The sequence below is a fragment of the Balearica regulorum genome, chromosome 1 (assembly GCF_011004875.1).
Source record: "Balearica regulorum gibbericeps isolate bBalReg1 chromosome 1, bBalReg1.pri, whole genome shotgun sequence".
NCBI classification, from domain to species: domain Eukaryota; kingdom Metazoa; phylum Chordata; class Aves; order Gruiformes; family Gruidae; genus Balearica; species Balearica regulorum.
Window position 1 is genome coordinate 84,449,756 of NC_046184.1, and position 20,247 is coordinate 84,470,002.

The window sequence follows — 20,247 nt, forward strand, 5'->3', positions numbered from 1 at the left end:
CTTTGACTAATTCCTGCAGAACAGAGGCTGACAGCAATATCAGTGCTCAGCTCTGAGTATTGAATGCATGCTTTTGCATAACGGAGAGGATGATGGGCAAATTATGTTGGCAAATCAATCCTAAACAATATATATAATCCTAAACAAAATATTTCCTGTTTAGAGGCAAGGAAACCCTGAGACTCAATCAGAAGTGATAGAACTTCAACTTCTAATCACTGACAAAAATCTTCTGGTCTGAAGTTCACATGGCAGCCTAGTAAAACATTTTTCACTGTTGGCCTCTGTGGTGGGTTGACCCAGGCTGGAGGCCAGGTGCCCACCAGAGCCACTCTACCACTCCCTCACCTTAACTAGACAGGGGAGAAAAGGTGTAACGAAAGGCTTGTGGGTCGAGATAAGGACAGGGAGAGATCACTCACCAATTATCATCATGGGCAAAACAGACTCAACTTAGAGAAAAATTAATCTAATTTATTACCAAGCGAAGCAGAGTAGAGCAATGAGAAATAAAATCAAATCTTAAAACATGTCCCCCACCCCTCTCTTCTTCCCAGGCTTAACTTCATTCCCAGTTTCTATCTACTCCCCCCCTCAGCGGCACGGGGGGATGGGGAATGGGGGTTATGGTCAGTTGATGACACGTTGTTTCTGCTGCTCCTTCCTCCTCAGGGGGAGGACTCCTCACACTCCTCCCCTGCTCCAACATGGGGTCCCTCCCATGGCAGAAAGTCCTCCACGAACTTCTCCAATGTGAGTCTTTCCCATGGGCTGCAGTTCTTTACGAACTGCTCCAACGTGGGTCTCTCCCACAGGGTGCAGACCTTCAGGACCAGACTGCTCCAGCGTGGGTCCCCCACAGGGTCACAAGTCCTGCCAGCAAACCTGCCCTGGCGTGGGCTCCTCTCTCCACAGGTCCTGCCAGGAGCTTGCTCCAGCATGGGCTTCCCACAGGGCCACAGCCACCTTCAGGTGCCTCCACCTGCTCTGACATGGGGCCCTCCACGGGCTGCAGGTGGAATCTCTACACCCCCTCATCCTTCCTCCATGGGCTGCAGGGGGACAGCCTGCTTCACCGTGGTCTTCACCACGGGCTGCAGGGGGATCTCTGCTCCAGTGCCTGGAGCACCTCCTCCCCCTCCTTCTGCACTGACCTTGGTGTCTGCAAAGTTTCTCACATCTCGCTCCTCTCTCTGGCTGCAAAAGCTCTCTGAGGTTGTTTTTTCCCTTCTTAATTATGTTATCACAGAGGCACTACCACTGTTGCTGATTGGCCAAGGCCTTGGCCAGCAGCGGGTCCATCTTGGAGCTGGCTGGCATTGGGTCTGTCAGACACAGGGGAAGCTTCTAGCAGCTTCTCACAGAAGTCACCCCATAGCGCCCCCCACTACCAAAACCTTGCCACACCAACCCAATACAGCCTCAAGCTGAGCAGTCATTTGTACTAGGCAGAGAGAAATATAGATCAGTGAGTTCAGTATTCCTCCCCCCCAAAAGCTGAAATAATAATCAACACAAAGTGCTTGAAACATCATCTGAGGGCAAATAACCTCTAACAAGTACATGAGAGAATTGCAACTCTTAAAACCACACACATCTAAATCTGTTTTTTTGTTTGTAGGGAAAAGTAAGAAATACAGATTTTTGACTAGGACTTGTTTTGCATTTACAAAATATAGAAACTACTCTGCTGGTGGCGGCCTGATGTTTTAGACTAAGTTAGCATGTTTCCGACTTGTGAAGTCAGGATTTATCCATGAACAGCAGGAAAAAGTATATTATATGAAGCAAGGGGTTGAGCAACCAAATCTAGTGTGGTATGGCCAACATGGCCTGAGGAACACTGAAAATGTCCTAATGATCATTCACTCAATGATCATAGAAGACACATGCATTAGACAAGCAAAAATCAGTTGTTCATGCTATGGCCCAGCCTGAGTACACTGCTAAGAGTGAAAGCAGTAAAGACAATACTTGGCTGTGTTCCCACAGAAGCTTTATTGAGTATGTAGATACATGAGCCCTCATTTGCCTGTAAGCAGAAGGATCAGGTCTTTTCTATGGCAATTTCCTCTTTTGACATGAGTTCTAGACAATTGGGAAGAGTTGTCCTATTGCACCAAGAGAAATATACCTTGTGTTTCCAGAGGTCACTTTTCAGTGGAAATATCAGCATTCGCTTTATAGGTTCTTTATTACATTTTCAAAGGATGATTGTAACGAGGGCAGCTTTAACCATTCAACAGAAGTCCATCTTACTGCAACAGTGACTCTACTTAGTCCTCTAGGTACACAGTAATAGGACTCTGGAACCAGAGGAGCTATACAGCTTGATCCAAGCTTGGGAAAAGGAAGCCAAACCGAGATTTTATGCTGCAATCCAGATAACCTTTTTCAGTTTGACTTGAGTCACATACAGGTAACTTTTCAGATCTTTGCCTCAGCAACTTTCAGAACAGTCTAGACTAATGTGTTTCTGAAGTCAAAGAAGGAGAAAAAAAGAAAAGTGTTTTGAGCTCTCATCTATGGTAGAATACAGGAGATGTGGAACATATGGACAACACTCTCAGTCAAACCCTTTACCAGCCCAAATATTCCCATAACCCTACAAGAATAAAATTATTATTATAATTAAGGGCTAATTTAAGGAATGTACAGTATTTACAGCCATTAAAACTACACAGAAGATACTAAGTAATAGGAGAACAAAGTAAAGGGAAATAAGTACAGAGCTAGAAGAAGGTTCCCAGGCTCTTTCCTATTGTACATAACTGAGGAGTGCATCCATTTCCTCTGATACCTTGCGTAGCAAATGCCATTCAGGGCCTACCTAGATGTTCTCTTGATAACCCACTCTCCAGGAACTCTCATCTCTAGCACAAGGTTAGAGAGGTTCTATCTTGTTCCACATAAATAGTCTATTGCAGCTTATAAAGGGAGCTTATAGCAGCCAATGGGCCTGTCTCCCAGCTTAGCAGGAGTCAATAATGCCCTCTGTTCCCATGGATGTGGGAATCAGTCAAAAGCAGACAATCTTCTTAGACTACATGAAAAGATCTCAGAAGAGTAGAGTGCTTTGTGTAATATCAGAACAAGCCAAATTCAGCCCTCGGGCCAGTTTACTTCAGTTCAGGTATGAGCTGAGACCAACTAATGTCTGTTCCTAAGTTTTCATCCTCAAGACCAGGAAAGCTGATATCTAGAAGGATTTTGCTCAGACTGTCATTCATGGTGTCCAGGATCAGGCCCTCCATAAGTGACCGGTTTTCAGTAAAGCCAGAGGCTGGCAGTTCAACAGATGATTGCTTAGTAGATTCATGAATAAAAGCTGGAGAACTCGTGAGGGGGGCATGCCCCATGTCGCTGGATTCTGTATTAAGCAGTTCCCGAGGGGACTCAAAGAGGGCATTTTTAAGGGGTGTGCTGTTAAAACCCAGCAAGTCCTGGTTCTCCTGGAGGGTTCTTACTGGACTGAAGTCCAGCTCGTGACTTCCCTTGGCTAGGGATGCAGACTTCCAGGGGTCAAGCCCCCCTAGTGGGGGGGTAGTAGTTGCTGAGACTTTGCTGGGAGTGGAAGAAACTGGCAATTTGCTGAACGTCTCCTTGACTGGTGTTTTAAAGGGCCCCTCTTCCCCCTGCAAGCAGCTGAGCTGTGATATGTTCTCAAGAGGCTGGCTTTCCTGCAGGAATGGGGCGTCTGCCCCTAACCGGAAAGGGTCAAAGCTATTGCTTTCTGGCAAAACAAGGACTGGCTCTTCTGAGCAAGGCAGTGCTAGGCGTTGTTTCCTTCTGGATCTGCCCATTTCCCGCCTTTCCCGTCTCTTTATAACTAATGTGTCAGAAGCACCCTTAGATGGTGATTTCAGTAGGGTGAATTGTTTCTTCTCCTTTGTGGATGAGACTGGGAAGAACATGCCTGGCTCTTCCTTTACTGTTAGGGTTGAGGCAAATGGGGATAGCCAGTCATCCAGTTGAGACCCTTCTTCCTCCTTTATACCAACGGTCTCAGGGAAAGAAGCTGATTCCTCACCAGGCTGGGAGCTGCTCTCCTTTAGGGAATGGGTTGGGGAAAATAAGCCTTCATCACATTGACTCTCCTCCTTGACAGCAACCATGGGTAATGAGGATGACTCTTCTGTAGAGAGTGACATCTACAAAGAAACACAAGTGATATGCAGTGATTAAGCAAGGATCTAACCTACACAAAATTCAAATGATAGTGGAAGGAAGAAAAGAAAGACTGGCACTTAAGGACAACAGAACAGGTAAGAGGAGGATCTTCAGAATATAGCGGTAACTATAATAACAGCTAGAGATTGATCTCTGTGTGAAGTTGATACAAAGAAGCCTACAGATCACATGGGAAAGATTTTAGCTAAGTGACTGGAAGTCATGTCCTTCAGAGCACTTCTGCTATAAGGAACTTCTAGGAGTACAGGCAGAAGAGCTGAATATTTCTGGAAAAGTATAACTCCTTTGATTCCTCCTTACACTATCTACATGTGAAATAACAAAATGAATGAGGACAGCTTTCCCGGAAACCAAGAAAAAAGAAAAAAAAAATGAGGTTATCAAAAGAAAAAGAGTACAGGGGAAAGACAAATCATAGCAGGAGAGAACATAAAGCAGCAGGCACACAAAGGAAAAAAGTATTATGGTTAGACAGGATGGAAGAAGTTAAAGTGTTACAATGTCTAAGCATACAAGAGCTGTCAGTGAGATGCCAAGAGAAAGACCTGCTTAATAGCTGTTTTTCTTGAGCCCAGAATTAAGCAAACAGCTGGTGCTGAAAACCTCTGGGAAGAGATTATATGCAAATAAATACTCTTTCAGAACTTCCCTATGCTACATGTCTCCAGACCTATCAAAAAACCTGAATGTTTTAGGGGCAGAACAAAGCCATTTCTCCCATTCTTATTTCTTCACATCCAAGCAGTAGAGAAAAATTTTCTTGACCAATCCGTAGAGCCCCCTCCTCTAGTGAATTATAGTCACATCCTTATAGCGAGTCAACTAGCAGGTAATAGCCACCCTAGAGACAGAAAAGGACAGCAAGGATTGTCACGGGTTAGTTCCTTAATATGAGCTTAGAGTTTCAGAGCACCTGATAAAGATGCACAAAGGAACCATATATAGAACAGGGTCCATAGAAGGCAAGAGCTATAGAAAAGAAAACATCAAACCCCCCAAAAAACAAACGCCAAACCACAATCCCTCCAAAAGACCCAAACCTAAAACAATCCTCAGAAAACAAGAAACCAACCTTTGGAGCAATGCGCACACGCTTACTGCTCCGGAAAGTCTCCGAGCTGTTGAGGGATGCTCCCTGTGCCATGGATAGAGGAACCTTCATAGAAGGCTGCAAGACAAGAGGCTGACTCAAAGGAAACTGGATCGGAACCAGGTAGGAGTTGATGCGAGGAAGCAAAGGCTTCATCTTTCGGCCTGGAAGGGAAAAGAATGGACTCACTAGCCTCTTGCCTTTCCTCTACTACCTCTTGAAACTCAGGCATCTAACAGGAAGTCCTTCTAAATACCCCCAAATAAACATCCAATCAGAGAGAGGTCACCTGCCTTCTCTGCTAATTTTGAGGCTACAAATCCCAAGCCAGAAGGCCTGATGAACAAGAAAATAGTCCTTCATGCAGATCCTAGCCCTCAAGTTGGTGCAAGCTCTGCCCTCACTCCATTTGAGTACCCAATCCCCTTCATCTCTGACACAGCAATACTGCCTTCAGCTCCAAACCTGACAGTAGGAAGCCTAAAAGCTAGCAAATCCAGATAACAATTTCCAATTTTATTTCTAAGGAAATCTGAGAGAGTGCCCCAGATTTATGGGACTGATTCTCTTTGTCCTAGGCTGATGTAGACACTCACGTGCATTCTGGGGTTCGGTTTTGCTGCTGCTGTTGCTTCCCGTGTTCTTCTGGGGATCAGGAAGAGGTCGCTTTTGCTGCTGCAGTCATTGTGAAATAAGAAAGAGGAGAAAAAGGAGAAAAGAAAGGGATTTAAAGAGAAGAATACATCTTTGTTCCGCTGCCTCATTCAGAACTGCAAATCCAGAAGCCTGTGCTGCGCTAACACTGAGAGCGCAGCTGTTAGCACCCAGCACTCATGCTGGCTCTATCTCTGTGCCACTTGCTGTCTTACAGCCATGCCATCTCAAAGCCAGCTGCCAACCAAAAGCTGTGTAGAAAAAGAAATGGCATGACAGAGCTGCTCCGGGTGCAGACTCTACTGAAGAAGTGACCTGGTTTCAGTCTTCTCAGTGCCTGAGGAAAGGTGAATAGGATAGCTTTATTGTATTTTGGATCTCTATACAAACCACAGACCAGATAGAGGCAAAAGAGGAATCAGAAGTCTAAGCAGATGGAACGAAGGCCAGGGCTGTAGCCATGACAGAAAAGCATTTGACTGGCTGCTTGCAAATCTGTCATTGTTAAAACTGCTGAATGCAAGAGAGACAGCAAACAGGTCCATCCTTCTGAGAGTCACAACGCAGCTGGGTTCCAAAATGAAAAAGGAGCACAGAGAGATACTATTCTCTCTGGATTTGAGCCCCAGAACAGATTGGGACTGCTGTGATGGAGATGAGGATTTTGCCAGAAATCTGTCTGGGCTTGTTCTCTGAAGCCTGTTGGTGCCCATTGCAGCCTGCCTCAGCAGTGGACTTTGAGTTGCTCAAAGCTGTACAGCTCTACCAGCTGTAGAGACAGCATATCATCTGAAGGCGATTAACCTTTGGCTCAACTCCTTTCCCCAAAAAGGGTGTGCATGGACTGTATGACTGGGTGCAGCAGTGACCTAGTCCCCCTCCCCAAGCCTCTTGTCCTTTCCTTCAGTGATTGGCATGAGGAGAACGGAAGCCCAAGCCCCAAGCCAGAGGGTAAGTCTTACTGATTCAGAGTGCTCAGGCGATGTTGGTGACCCCAAGTCCAGCGGCTGGTGGCAGCGAGGCATTGAGAGGGGGAAAAATAAGATGAAGTTATCAACCAAAGGAGCAAAAACTGGGACATTTTAACTTTGTATAAGTTAAGCAAAAAGAGTCAACCTGCCCACCCACTGCAGAAAACACAGAAGAGTCTAAACACACTTATACCAGAATCACAAGCTCTTTCTCCTACAAAATGGTACTTTCTAAAATACCTAGCTGGGATAGGGCAATTCCATCCTATGGCCGTCTAAACAAACAGCATAGGAACTCCTGGTCAACTTCAGTGGAAAGCTTCTTACTAGGAATTTGAATCAAGCCCATGGAAAGAGGTTGAAAAAGCTCACTATTACATTTGGCACACCTGACGAACAAACACATCCCACAGAAGCTCCAGTTCTTATGCACAGCCACAGTACCTTTTCTTTCAAATACAGTTTGTCTATTTGTCAAGAGAAGTGACTGAATCCAACTTCTACAAAAAGGCTGATGTCAAAGCAGCTTAACTTTCCTGTTAAAGTAAGGTGTGTCTGGCTAGTGTGGCATTTAGGAACTGGATAGCCTGTCCCATTTTCTTTGTATGAGGCACTCACCTTAAATACCTGGTCCAATGTTAGGCAACGGTTTGCATCAGGGTGAATAGTCCAGAATGAGATTTTACCATTAGCAGATGTCTCACGGACAAACATATCATGGAGGGATAGGTTGTGCCGGATGGAGTTCTGGGGAGAAAGGAGTGAGGGGGAGGTTGAAAAGCAGTAGTTTTGTTATCAGCATAGCAGGGCCTACCCAAGACACGATTGCCCTGGCAGAGGGATTACATTCCAAAGTGTAGACAACATGGACATTCATATTCACTGCATACTGGCCAACCCTGTCATCAGTCTCTTATTTACTCTTGAGATCCCTATTCTTACTCCAGTGATCAAACATCCCATCATCTTGGCTAAGCGGAGTGAGAAGAGGGATAGAAGAAGTGGAACAGGGAACATCTGGAATGAGAGGGTATTTGGGGGTGGGGTGTTTAAGTTAATCTCCATCTTGCTCTGCAGGCTGGGGAACAACTTTTCATTTTCATCCAGAAGGCTTATGATAGTATCACCCTGTGGCCCACAGCAACTTGAGGGCCTGCTTGTTACCTTCCAACCTGGCTTAGCCACGTGTTTGAAATATGGGAAATGATCCTCAATCCAGGTATAGATGTCCTTCAGAGTCATACGCTTCTTCTCAGTGCTGTTGATGGCAAACTGGATCATGGCCATGTAGGAGTAAGGAGGTCGTTCTGATACTGAATCTTGCCAGGAGGAGGAGGAGGAAGTGGTGGTGGTGGCAGCCGGAATAGCAGCAGCAGCAGAATCTTCTTCAGTCTGAGAGATAGAAGGAATGATACATGAGTGCTCACAAAGTTGACAAGAAGGTCCATGGAACATCCCTGGATCCTCCAGGTTCTGTTATTCAAATGAGTAAAGGCCAAACTCGGGTTACTTAGAGATGGTGATGCCTAGTTCTTGCAAGTCTTCACGTCCACATGGATTATTTCCCTGTCAAAAGTTTTAGCGCACGCTCTGTTTTCTTCTCCTACTTACCTTGATTCTTTCCCGCAGAGGTATCTGGTTCTCTTTCTCCGTGTCTTGCTTCACAGAACAGGGACTTAGCCCATCAGATCTCATCTTTCCAAGCCACTGGATGTTAGTGAGACTATTGTCCAACACAGAGCTCATTGTCTCGCCACTGCCTGTTGGGATAACAAGCCCATAGCTCTGCTTACTTGCAAGTAACTGTCTTCCCCGTTCATCTCAAGTGCCAAAAAGAAGGCACACTTCTAAAAGAGGTATCCCTGTCTCAAGATTGGGACAAAATGGTATTGCAATGTAAACGTTCCTTGTGGAAGGAATTCGATCTTGAATTCCTGATTTCATGTGAATCTGCCCAATTTCTGAAAAAAGCTCCAGCCTTAAAAACAAACATTCAAACCAGACTATTGCTCTCAACCAAAACAGGACAATGTTGAGCCAGTACTTCAAGAATTCAAGTATTTTTTGCTAAAGGATGTATCTAGTAAGCAGAGGCCAAGGAAGGCGGTGACGAGCTCCAACTGAAAGACCTATCACAAGACCCAAGTCAGCAGCTCAGATGTCTCCAGGTTTCTGAACAGCAGCAATGAAAATTAACATGGCTTTGTTATTTCTGGTGAGGTTGGTTGTAGCAATGCAGCTATTGCAGCTGTCTATGGGTTCCTGTCAGACAGTGCTGTAGTGTGGGATCAGATTTACTACAGCTCAAAAGCTACATAGCTATTTTAAGTTGCAAATACAAATTTTATCTGAGCAGTGTTTCAAAGTAAAATCCATCCCGCTTCTAACATTTGTTCAGCAGCTTCATGAGACAACTAAGGAGGAAACAGACTTGCCACTTAGTTATTAAAGGATGGGAATCTTTTCCAAAGCTCTTGGCCCATGTTTTGTCACTGACTAATGTTAGTCTTTAACTCAGCCATAACTTTTTTGCTGAATGAAACTTAATCTTTTGTTCTTCTAGACTTGATTTCCTCAGGCCAGCCCTTCTTTTTCCCCCCCCAGCACTAAAAAAGTTTGCTTTGCTATACACCTTTATATGCCATCTCTTCCACCAAAAATATATCCGCTAAGATCCTTCAGATTTCACCACATATGCATAGATATGTGGATTATTAAAATCAAATCCATAGCAATTTTGTAATTAACTATTTAGTTTTCATTACTGCATACTGAGATCCAAGCACTACACTCATTGGACCACTTCACATCTCTTTGTCTATCTGTCAGGACCAAAAAAAAAAAAAGGGGGGGGGGGTAAAGATCACATACTGTTGTTCTCCTGTTCCTCTCCCACCACAGAATCACTTCCTGAGTGCCAGGGCATTCTCCCTCCTGCAAGACTAGGCGTCTGTGTAACATTCTTGTCTCTTTCTTGACCATCTGCAGCCTTGGTTGCCACACTGGGTTTCTTCTCTGATGGGAGATGCTGCGATGATGTTGGACCTGCTGAACGTGTGCCCCCACTGCTAATGAGAATGAACTTGTTGGGCCCATTGTTGCCACATTCTTTTCCTTTTGCTGTCAGTGCCTCTATGATGCTCTGGATATCAGCATTTGTAGGGATGGCCACCACTTGTGTGTTAGGCATGGTAGGATGGTCAATTATCTTTATTCCTGCTGGGAAGTTCTGCAGGCCACAGTCAATTTTATCTTTGGGTTGGCTGTTGTGTTGGTTCTCCAGGCTATGCTCCTGCTTAGGAGTCTTTTCATCCTGACCACTGTTTTCATCTCTTGCTGAAATACTGGATGCATCCTTCTGTGGGAGGGTCAGCTTCCGTCTTTTGAGAATTAAGGGCCTGCGAGGGCTGGTCCTCATTGTTGATTTATACAATCACTCTCCATTGAAAGGGACAAGAACAAATCCTGCAAAACAAAACATACAACATAAGAGTGCAGAGGGCAGGAACAGCTAGGAAAGGTGCAGCAAATCACCATGGACCTCCCGCGGAGCACACATTCTCAGCAATTGCTATAAAGCTAGAAACAAGGAAGGAGAATTAAAAATTAAAGCATTTAATAAAGTTGACGAGGCTATTGGAAAATAGCACTGTAACTCCTTTATCCACACCTTGTATAAGCAGGACAGGAGAGGTATTTGCAGAATAGATAATTTGCATCACAAGTTGGGAGCCACAGAGTAAATAATAATGAGGAAAGTGTGTACATGTGCTTTACAGAAAGGGAGAGTAAGACTTAGCTGTAAAGTGACTTGACCAGCATCAGCCAGCAAGCTAGAGAGGAGAGAAGCTAGACCATAGAAATAGCAGTCCTGATTCTTATATCTCACTGCTGTAACCAGCAGATAATGCAACCTGAGACAAAAAGGAATTTAACAGATGGGTTAAGATCTGGGAAACAGAGATTGTCCTGAACACTACAAAGGCATAAAATAAATGCAGCATGTTAGGTACTTTAAAATAAAAGTAAAGTAAATGCTTTAGTCATTCCTTCTGGAGGTTTGTCAAGAACTAGATAAATTCATCATTGGGCAGCATACAATTTAAATGTCAAACAGACAATTTAGATTATAAAGCAAAAAGCAGAGGAGATAAAATTCAGAGGTACTGCTTTCAGGGTAAGATGCAGTGCATCCCTTCTGAGAACACCACTTACAAGTATCATGCCATTCAAGAACTAGGTGGAGGCTGTCTCTTGCAGCAAACTATACCAGAATAGAAATACACAAATTGTACTTATTGTTTATCATTAGGGATGGCAAGCTAAATAGAAACTAATAATAAAACCCAAACAAACAAAAACCAAACAAATAAAAAAAAAAGAGGCCTTCTGCATTAGTAGATTTGACTGGATCAGCTAGTAAACAAGAAAATTCTCAGTAGGAATCACCTGCATAGATACAAACTGGAAAGAGTCTGGCAGATAAAAGACTGAGGTGATGTCCTAGTGCAGAGAGCAGACAGCCCTGCTATCAGATGCTGCCGAGCAGCCAGAGGCCAGTAGAAGCCTTCAGCATTACACATGGGTTGCAGCACCCAGGCACACACGGCCCTTTATGATCTGCTCCGCTCCCTTAAAGAGAGATCCCCGTAAGACAACGACAAAAGAATAATCTTTAGCCAGCCTCCAAAAGGTTGCATTCCTGCAGGGGTGAGCCACTTCCTAAGGCCTCGAGCTGCTACCCCCCATACAGGCCCAGGAGCAACCCTGTGTATGCACGGCCCCGAGGTCGGTAAGGGGGAAAGCGCTGAAGGTCTCCTTCTCCCTTCTTCACCCACTCCAACCCCAGTCCTGCCACGCTCTCCGGTCAGCTCATCTGCTCCCCCAGGGCCCCTCCGCCCGAGCCCGGGCCTAGACGTTTCCCTTTCCCAGCCGCCCTACGCTCTTAGCGCGGATCTCGCAGGGCTGCCGGCCCTCGCCTCCAGCCCCCGCAGGGAGACGCGGGGGAGCGGGAGGCTGCAGTGGAGGCAGATGCCGGGCGCAGGTCGCGACTCACCACCTCCCCGGCCAGGCAGGGGATACGGAGGGAGGCGGCAACTCCGGCGCTTCCGGGCGGCTCCGCCACCGCTCAAGGCAGAGATCGTTCCCCGGTTTGAATTTGGCGCCCGGCGACTCGTTGGCATCACGTGCTGGCCTGGGCCAATGAGAGGTGGCAGGGGCGGAGCGGATCGGGCCAATCGGCTGCGGCGGCGGAGGATACGGATGTGCCGGTGGCTCGCGAGGGCCTGGGGCTGTTTGTGTCGTGCTGGTTCTGCGTCGGTTTCGGTGGCCGTATCGCCCCTCCTCGGGCTGTTTGAGGTGCGGGCCCTGCCCTGGGAGAGCCGCCCCCATCCCGGCAGGGGCAGCCCCGGGAGCTTCCCTCAGCCGTGCCGCCTCGGGCTGGGAGCCCTGGCGTGTGCCCGAGCATCGGCCGCTGGGCAGTTAGCCGTGCCGCCGGTCGCTGGCCTCGGGTGATCCCCCGTGAAGAGCCACGGAGTTTCACCGCTTAGCAGGTGCTACGGCTAGGGGGGCTCGCAGGACTCCCTGAGGAGGCTGCGCGTTTGGTAAGCAGTCAGGTTGTTACAGTCTTACGCATTTGGTAAGAGAACGCATTTCTCGGAACACGTTCTCTTTAAGGTTCCTCGTCTGTGCTAATCTGTTTTTGAGTGGAAAATTAAATTCAATGTCACTTCAATTGAGGCATTCACTAGGTTAAAAAAAATCATGCAAGATATGTAGAATACAGGGGGGAAATGTTAAGTATGTTCTGTATTTAAAAACTTAAAAATTACTGAAATTAAAAAGTACAGATAGTTAGCAATTAGAAATAGAAAGGCTTCTGGTTATCTTGGCCCTACAGTATGTCTTGGCATTACAAACCACTTTTATGGATTAAATTGGAAAAAGAAAACAAGTTTTTCTGACTTTCAATTCCTAAACTATTTTTTGTCTGTGACCAGACTAGATATTGAGCTAATGTGAAGAAATTATTTCTTTAAATCTTTTTGATAGCTGACTTGACATAGCTGATCCAGTAGCTACTCCTATTCCAATTTGTTTTTCTTCTCTCCCAGTGGTTTGAATTTCCTTAAAATTTCAGTGACCAAGACCAGTCTAAATATAGTTGGTTCTGTATTTCAGTATTTTAGTTGGGCCTTATTGTAGATGGATGTCTTTCAAATGACTTCTAAAATATTTGTATGAAGAAGAATGCCTATGTGAGTTTGTCTGTCTTGTGTATTTAAAATACGTATTTTTCATAAGAAACTAATTTTTCCATTGATGTTGAGTCTTGCCCAAAGACCAGTTCAGAGCTCTCTTTGCAGCTGGGATACTTGTTTTGTTTGTGTCTGTCTTCCCCAATGTATCTGGCTATCAGCTTTCATGAAGCTTTTTTTTATCTATTATTCTGCTGTGCATTTCTAAATCTACCTGAAACTCGACAGAATGGTCAAAAACTACTGGTAGGAAAAAGTCCGCATAGACATGTGGATACCGTACTGTTGCATAAATATTTTACTTTAGTTAAAAACTAGATCTGATCTTGTTTCCAAACAAGTTTGTCTTAAAGTCCGTTTATTTGCCTTCTACAGATTTGAAAGCACTTTAACATCTTCTTGGGGTGCTTTCCTCTTTCTCCAATTGGCTCTAGCAAGCATCATGAGGTTTCTAAGTGGTTTTACCATATCTTTTGATGCCTCCGAAGAAGAAATGTACCCACAAGGCCAGGAAGGCAGAGCTGGTATTCCTTGAGAGGCCGCGAGAGGGACCCGTCCATTGCTATGAAACACCGCTACCTTCGGCCAAGAAGCCAAGACGTGTTCTTACAAAACCTGTAGACCAGAACACCTCTGCCTGGGTTGGTATAGATTATCCTTCCCCTACGCCCCACAGCAACAGTTTTCAAGTTTCTCCTGCGTGTCTCAACAGAAAGCTACCTGTCCCAGACACTGAAAACTAGTAGCACAGACCTGAATTCATTGTAGCTGCCTAAAGAAAAAAATAAGTGCTTTTGAGTTGCTTCATGTTCTAACTACAACCACTAAGGTCTTAGTTATTTGAAGGCATAAAACTGTGTGCAGTGTGTACTGATTAATACGACTATCTTCTGAAATACTAATTCTCATCAAGAAAATACTGTTTTCTGTGGCAACTGAAAACCCTGCACATAATAAACATTAGGGGGAATTATTTTTTTATTGGCTTGCTGCTTGAAATAACTACTGAATTCTAAATGTTACATGTTAAAGTACTAAGTGTTTTGTTTAAAACTGATGCTGCTAAATTTAGAGAACATAGGCTTTCACATCAGGATTATTTGTTCTAACCTGTCCTCTTTTTCATTCTGTGTGTTTTGAATAGTTTCTCACCCTATCACTCTTCTGATGGGTTCTTTTCTGGTCAAAAAAAAACACCAAACCCAGCAACAACAAAACACCCCCCCCCCCCCCCCCCCCAAACAACAAAAAAACAACAAACCATTTCAGGGACTATTTGCAGTGTCCTAAGATATTCCTTATATCATGTAATGTAAAGATTTTCTTTTAAGCAAACAGGTGCTGCAAAGACAGATTGTTCCTATGCAACAATAGTCATCGCCCAGGGGAGTTCTGTTTAAGCGTTATTGCTGCTTGACTCTGCTCTTCACAAAGCAGGCTCAGGAAGTGTGGTTTCAAACCTGCATGAAACATTCCTTTGTTCCTGGTGACCTGCAGTTATTTTTGTGATGCCTTAACCTTGAAGTAGAACATGTTCAATTTTTTTCCTCTTTAATCTTTTTTTATATGCTCAAGGCAGTTAGCTCTATGACTTCTGAAAGACTAAGTAAAATTACTGTTGTGAACAAGCATTCTTTTTTGTTTGGAAGAGATGGAAATATCCACACTGGTACTGAGCTCTTTGATTCCAAACATACAATGATTCTAAAATTTATTTGAAGCTATCAGCACTGAAACTGTTAGATATTTTTCCATTTGAAAATCCTGGTAGGTTTGTAACTTCTTGAAGCGTCCTCTGCAGAATTTCTGTCAACTTGTTTCAGTGGCAACTGATTTTTCTGCTTCTCTTTTCTTGATGTTATCTATGTCTTTGATACCTTCTTGACCACTAGGTTCCTCCACTGGTAAATCCTACCCTATGTGTTCTCTGAAGTCAGGAAGTCATATCTTCAAAGTCAGTGGTTCACCTATATTCTTCTAAGCATGTGCCAGGATACTATGTAGTAACTTAAGAATGCTGAAAGAGATCTGTAGTTATTGTAGCTAGAACCCAATTTGGTGTGTTCTAGGGAAAAGCAAATTGCAAGAAACAGAACCTGATTCTTTGTTGCTACCCAGGAAGATAAAGAATACTGTAATAGAAGGATTTACAGGTTTTGAGTAAAAGTCCAGAACTTTTCAAAGAAATATATATATTGTTGAGCTTTGACCATCTTCTATAGAAAGCCAGTTTTAGAAGTAGCTTTTGGGTCATCTGTTACTCCAGAATACAGAGATTAACTATGTTTTGAAGTAAAGATGTTTTGGGAGAAGGTTCTGAAAGCCTTTTAAACATAATCTAAGGTGCTGGAGCTTAAGTGGGCATCCTTTAAATCATTTTGTATTGCTCTGTGTTCAACCTCTACCTGTTCAGGGAGACTGAGGATATAATTCATTGAGTATATTCAGAGTTATGCTAAGACATAGAAGCAAATAGGATCCAGCTCTGAACTGTTTTAAATCTGCAGGGGTTACAGAACTAGACACCAGTTAGACTTTTCTTTAAAACTCAAATCTTGAGTGCTTTTAAAGTTGCCAGAGAATAGCTCACTTGCACCCCAATCACTTTTCAGAGAAGAGTGGCAGAACATGATACTGAAGTTCAGAGGTGTCTCCTGCTTAGCAGCTTGGTTAGTGACTGGTTTGCATTGCTGCAGACCAGATTACCCACTTAATGAACACACTGAAAACAGATGGGATGGGGGCGGCAGGGGTGTATGCGTGTAGAATCAGGTTGGCATTCCTTTGTCTGGAGAAAATTGTTGGGTTTTTTCTTATTACCATGTCTTTCCCTTCAGGTATGTCCACAATTTGAAACAACTAAGTCAGTGGTGTTGAAACCATGCCAGAAGAAGCACTATGGACCTCACAAAGCTCAGAATCAGGATGCCAACCACAGTTCGCTTCATGCAGGAGGAGCTTGTCGAAGAGGTATAGCCTGCAAATTTCCTCCTTTAGCTTTTGAGAATCCAGAAGGATATGCAGTCCACCCCTCAGATCATCCAAATGGCTCGAGGAAGAACACACAGCGCTCTCACAACCAGCCCAAGAAAGGGACAGCAGCAAAAGCCAATGTCCGGGTGAACAGTCTGCAGAACTGTAGAGAAATACCTTTGTTACCTGTTCCCCAGCCTGTGGAGCCAGAAGTCTTTAGTCTACCAGATGCAGAGACTCCACAGGTGCCTCCCATAAGGAACTGGGGTTGCAGCAGCACTCTGCCACAAACAAGTAGCCATGCCTGGCATCCAGAAAAAGAGCTGGCATTTGGTATTGATCCCAGTGAGAGAGGGGAGTCAGCAGCAGTACTGGTTACAGATACTCCTGAGCATGAGTATGGAGTAAAGGTTACTTGGAGACAAAGGCCTCACCTAATGAAATACCTGCTGGAGACAGGGAAGCTGAGTGCTGCCGACATACTGGTGAAGGCAAACCCTGAGCTCTCTAGGAGACAGGATGATGTCTGACCTGGAGGGAGCAGTAATCTTGTTATGTGCAAATACACATCCAAACAGACAATGTTACTTTGAAGGATGGAAGAGGGGAAATGATTTAAGCCAAGCCCTGTGCTACAGCTGGCCGATCCTCCTGAAAAATGCTGCAAAGGCGCCAGGGGTGTTTTCTTGGGGGTGGGCGTACGCTGGGCCGGATTTCCTTGGGGAACGGGGTGGCCCTGAAAAGAGCTTTCTAATCTACGTGGCTTCTTGCAGGAGCTGTCGCTCCAGCCGCGGGGGCGGTGGAGGGTAGGGACCGGCCAGGCCCGGCTGGGACCCGGGGGAGGGGCCGGCGGCGCGCGCGGCAAGGGGGCGGGCCTGGGCTCCGGCCCGGCGCTAAGTGGCCCTCGTCCTGCGCATGTGCGGGACTAGTCCCTCCCCCCTGAGGAGCGCCGTGGCCAATGGGTGGGCCGCGTGCTGCACTTTCGGCCAATGGCGCCGCTCTTCAGTACCGAGTTCCGTTGCCAAGGGTAGCGGCGAGGCCGGGGCTGGGCGCGGCGGCCGGGGCCCCATAGCAACGGCGGGGCTGGGGATGGAGAGCGCGAGGGGCCGAGGTGGCCCCGCCGGCGGCAGGTGAGAGGGGCCCAGGGCGGCGGGGCCGCGCGAGTGCCCGGCCCGGGCTCCGCGGAGCTGTCTGTGGACCGACACCTCGGTGAGGTCGGCCCCGGGGCGGCGTTTCCCGGTCCGGTTCCACCGTCCGGCGGGCGGGCGGACGCGGTTTCGGGGAAGCGGCGTCTCCGGGAGCAAAACGACCTGGGCCGGGGTCGCCCCACGCTGCGCGCAGCAATGCCTCTCATAGCACTAGAAACAGCGCCGCGGAGCGCCCGGTGCCGGGTGGAGCGGCCGCAGCGGGGCCTGGGCGGGCAGAGCTGCACGCGCCTGGGTGCCGTCACCGCAGCTGCTAACGGCCACGCGCGCGTGGGGCGCGTACCCGCGTGGTAACGTCGCACTGCTCGGCTGGTGGTTGTGGTGACGCTGCCCTGATCGCATCCACTTCCAGCAGGCGCGCAACAGCCGTGTAACACCCGGCGGGATTTTGCGTTGCTTAACTGCTCAACGCTATGTACTATGCCTCGTCTGAATACTTGTAGATTAAACGGGTTTTGTGGGGTCTCGGTCCACTCTGCTTGTTTCTAGGTTTTGCTGTGAAGCATTTTCAGAGTGTTATTCTGCTCTTCTCTTCCTAATGAACCTCTTGGGGTATATGGTAACATACTCCATATGCCGTTGCAATGAAAAAAAGAGGCGTAACTGAAAGGAACTGAACTGATGTACTAGGAAAAACAACTGTGAACTTCGGAGAAGAGATTTGGAAAGAGATTATGCCTGTGGCACTTGAATAGCTCAAAACCAAAATTAGTTGAAATTAAATCTGAGGATACAGGCAGGCAGTGAAAATGGGTTTTGACAGAATTAGTGTGATTGTAAAAACACAGGAAAAATATCTTTTGTGCCTCTGATGTTTGGATGGGGAAAGGAAAAGCAGACAGAAACCTAAACTTCTAATAGTTGAATTATAATAAATGCAATGTAGAAGAAAACCAGTATTTATTTATGACACACTTGGTAATTTTAGTTGAGGGTGAAAAGAGGCAATAGAGTTAGAAGGGGTCCCGTAATCTCTTAGGGCCACCAAATATGCTGTGAGACATTAGAAGATGACTTTTTTATCCAGACTTTAAAGGCTGAGGTTTGTATACCAGTTCTGGAAAGAATTTTTGAAAAACTGATGACCAGATGCACATAAATTTCCTTGCATAGATATTAGATATTTAAGTTTGACAGAGTTGAAGCTACAGGAAGTGATGCTGCTTTTCTGGTAACTATTGTACTAGTATGATTTCTTTTTGCTAAGAAACTTGTTTTGCATACTTTTATGTATGCTTTTACAGAAATAGCTTAATAATGGCAGTTCAAGTGATAGCTGCTTCTCTCCCACCTCCAGTTTATTAAACAAGCAATCCATTTCCTTAACTTTCTTAGTCTCCATGGTTAAAGTAAGGAAACAAGAATACATGAACCTCAATAAAAGTGTGTAGTTTTAAAATATATTCTTAAGGCCTAATATTTTTAGCGTCTGACTCCGAACTTGGAATGTTCAGCTGTACTATAATAAATTGGAGGAAGACAGAAGACTGTATTCTTAAGAAGGGTCTTTTCCTGAGAAGAAAATAGTAAAATTATCCATAAATCACTAATTTAGTCATTAGAACTCTTGTTTGGCAAAATAATTGTCAGTTATCCAAACAGTGGTTTGTATAGAAAAAGTAAATGGGATACATAATAACTGGCTGTTCATAGCAATGAAGATACTACCTGTAAAGTTTAAAAAAGCTGTACCTGAGAACCAGTTGGCCTATATTTTTATAACTTGGTACTTGATGATGGATAGACAGCTGAGATCTTGGCTTTAGGCCATTTCTGAAACAGGCTATCTCTTGAAACTATGGTGTTGTGTTAACCTATTGCTTGTCCACCAACATTATCTTCCATCTGAGGTGGCTGCAACTGAAATTGCTCAAGTTAATTTTAAAGTTTGGTTGACTATCAGGTAGAGATGGTGCAACTGTCTTAACCTTATTATTTTCTAAAGTATTAATAGTGCTATTTCATGGTTTTGCTAAGTGCTATACCTTTTCTCTTCATTTGGGAAAGTCCATTTTGAGACTTAACATGAAATTAATAATTTTGAATACAGTAGAAACATTCAGATAAAAATCATTCTAAATCATTGTAAGCTTTTAAAATATTGAGAAGGGAATTTGGTTCTTAACATAGTATGTATTTTACAGTCTTGGAGTCTGAGCTTGTTTTGCAAAGCCTTTTTGCACAATAATTATGCAACGTACAGGAACACTTAAAGTTTCCCACATGCTGCCTTCCCAACGTGCTTCAGCTTCTGACTTGCAGATGTCATGTATAAAGAACATAATTTTTAAGGTACAAAATCTTGACTGATTCTACACAGACTACAAAACTGAGTGTCAACTACAGCGGTCCCTCCCATAATTTGGATGCTTCTTGGGTGACTAGACATGCATGAGTTAGTGGGTTTCAGTTTGTGAACTCAGTGTCTTCAAAAGTTAATGAAGAAAAAGGGTCAATAAGCTCAATTTTCAAAAGATTATGAGCCCATGGACTGAAAATGGTTCAAAAGTAATTTCATGTATTGTTCTCCAGCCAATATTCCTTTCCATATTTGAAAAAACTTAGTGTAGTTGAGTTTGTCAGGATACTTGGTGGCTGCTGGGCTTGACTGTTTTGTATAGATGCACCTTAATTATAATTTTTGGGAAAAAAGATAAAATGCTTGGCTAATGATTTTAGTTATACTTGTAATCCAGAGAAGATGGAGGAGTTTAACTTCCCTTTTAAAAGCCTGTCAGCATCTCTGTTGGTCCTTGGGTATTTTTGTTTGGCCATGAGTGACCTTCTTGAAATTAACAAGCACTGTTTTGTAAATTCCAGGATTTATAATTCTGCAAATCTTATTCATCCCTTTCAAGTCTGAACATTGTAGCCAAGAAATCTGTCCAAGATAACATAAATCTGTA

At 44.8% G+C, this 20,247-nt stretch overlaps 3 protein-coding genes across 10 annotated transcripts in view; 2 read left to right on the top strand and 1 right to left on the bottom strand.

The window, feature by feature from the left end:
• Nucleotides 1-1,439: 1,439 nt before the first annotated feature.
• FOXM1 (forkhead box M1) lies at nt 1,440-12,117 on the bottom strand. Of its 7 annotated transcripts, XM_075762643.1 has the most exons (11): nt 11,963-12,106; nt 11,356-11,538; nt 11,122-11,170; nt 9,778-10,371; nt 8,518-8,666; nt 8,071-8,298; nt 7,525-7,653; nt 6,898-6,942; nt 5,878-5,956; nt 5,264-5,445; nt 1,441-4,151 (listed from the first exon to the last, which is right to left on the bottom strand). In XM_075762643.1, the coding sequence occupies exons 4-11, from the start codon at nt 10,322-10,324 to the stop codon at nt 3,120-3,122; spliced, it is 2,391 nt and encodes a 796-aa protein (XP_075618758.1). In that variant the 5' UTR covers nt 10,325-10,371; nt 11,122-11,170; nt 11,356-11,538; nt 11,963-12,106; the 3' UTR covers nt 1,441-3,119. The 7 variants fall into 7 exon arrangements, with proteins under 7 accessions (XP_075618772.1, XP_075618758.1, XP_075618737.1 ...); XM_075762657.1 differs by lacking the exon at nt 11,356-11,538 and having other exon boundaries at nt 1,440-4,151; nt 5,878-5,953; nt 11,963-12,112; XM_075762622.1 differs by lacking the exon at nt 11,356-11,538 and having other exon boundaries at nt 11,963-12,112.
• A 47-nt stretch (nt 12,118-12,164) lies between these two features.
• Nucleotides 12,165-16,900, top strand: RHNO1 (RAD9-HUS1-RAD1 interacting nuclear orphan 1). Of its 2 annotated transcripts, none has more exons than XM_075762792.1 (3): nt 12,165-12,509; nt 13,598-13,804; nt 16,001-16,900. In XM_075762792.1, exons 2-3 carry the CDS (start codon nt 13,640-13,642, stop codon nt 16,664-16,666), a joined length of 831 nt encoding a protein of 276 aa, XP_075618907.1. In that variant the 5' UTR covers nt 12,165-12,509; nt 13,598-13,639; the 3' UTR covers nt 16,667-16,900. The 2 variants fall into 2 exon arrangements, with proteins under 2 accessions (XP_075618907.1, XP_075618897.1); XM_075762782.1 differs by having other exon boundaries at nt 12,166-12,509; nt 13,539-13,804; nt 16,001-16,897.
• Nucleotides 16,901-17,012: 112 nt separating this feature from the next.
• The window catches only part of TULP3 (TUB like protein 3), a 34,854-nt gene continuing 31,619 nt past the window's right edge, over nt 17,013-20,247 (top strand). Inside the window, exon 1 of the mRNA XM_075762681.1 lies at nt 17,013-17,266. Coding sequence (XP_075618796.1) covers nt 17,052-17,266 — 215 coding nt within the window. The 5' untranslated portion in view covers nt 17,013-17,051. The remainder of the gene's footprint in view (nt 17,267-20,247) is intronic.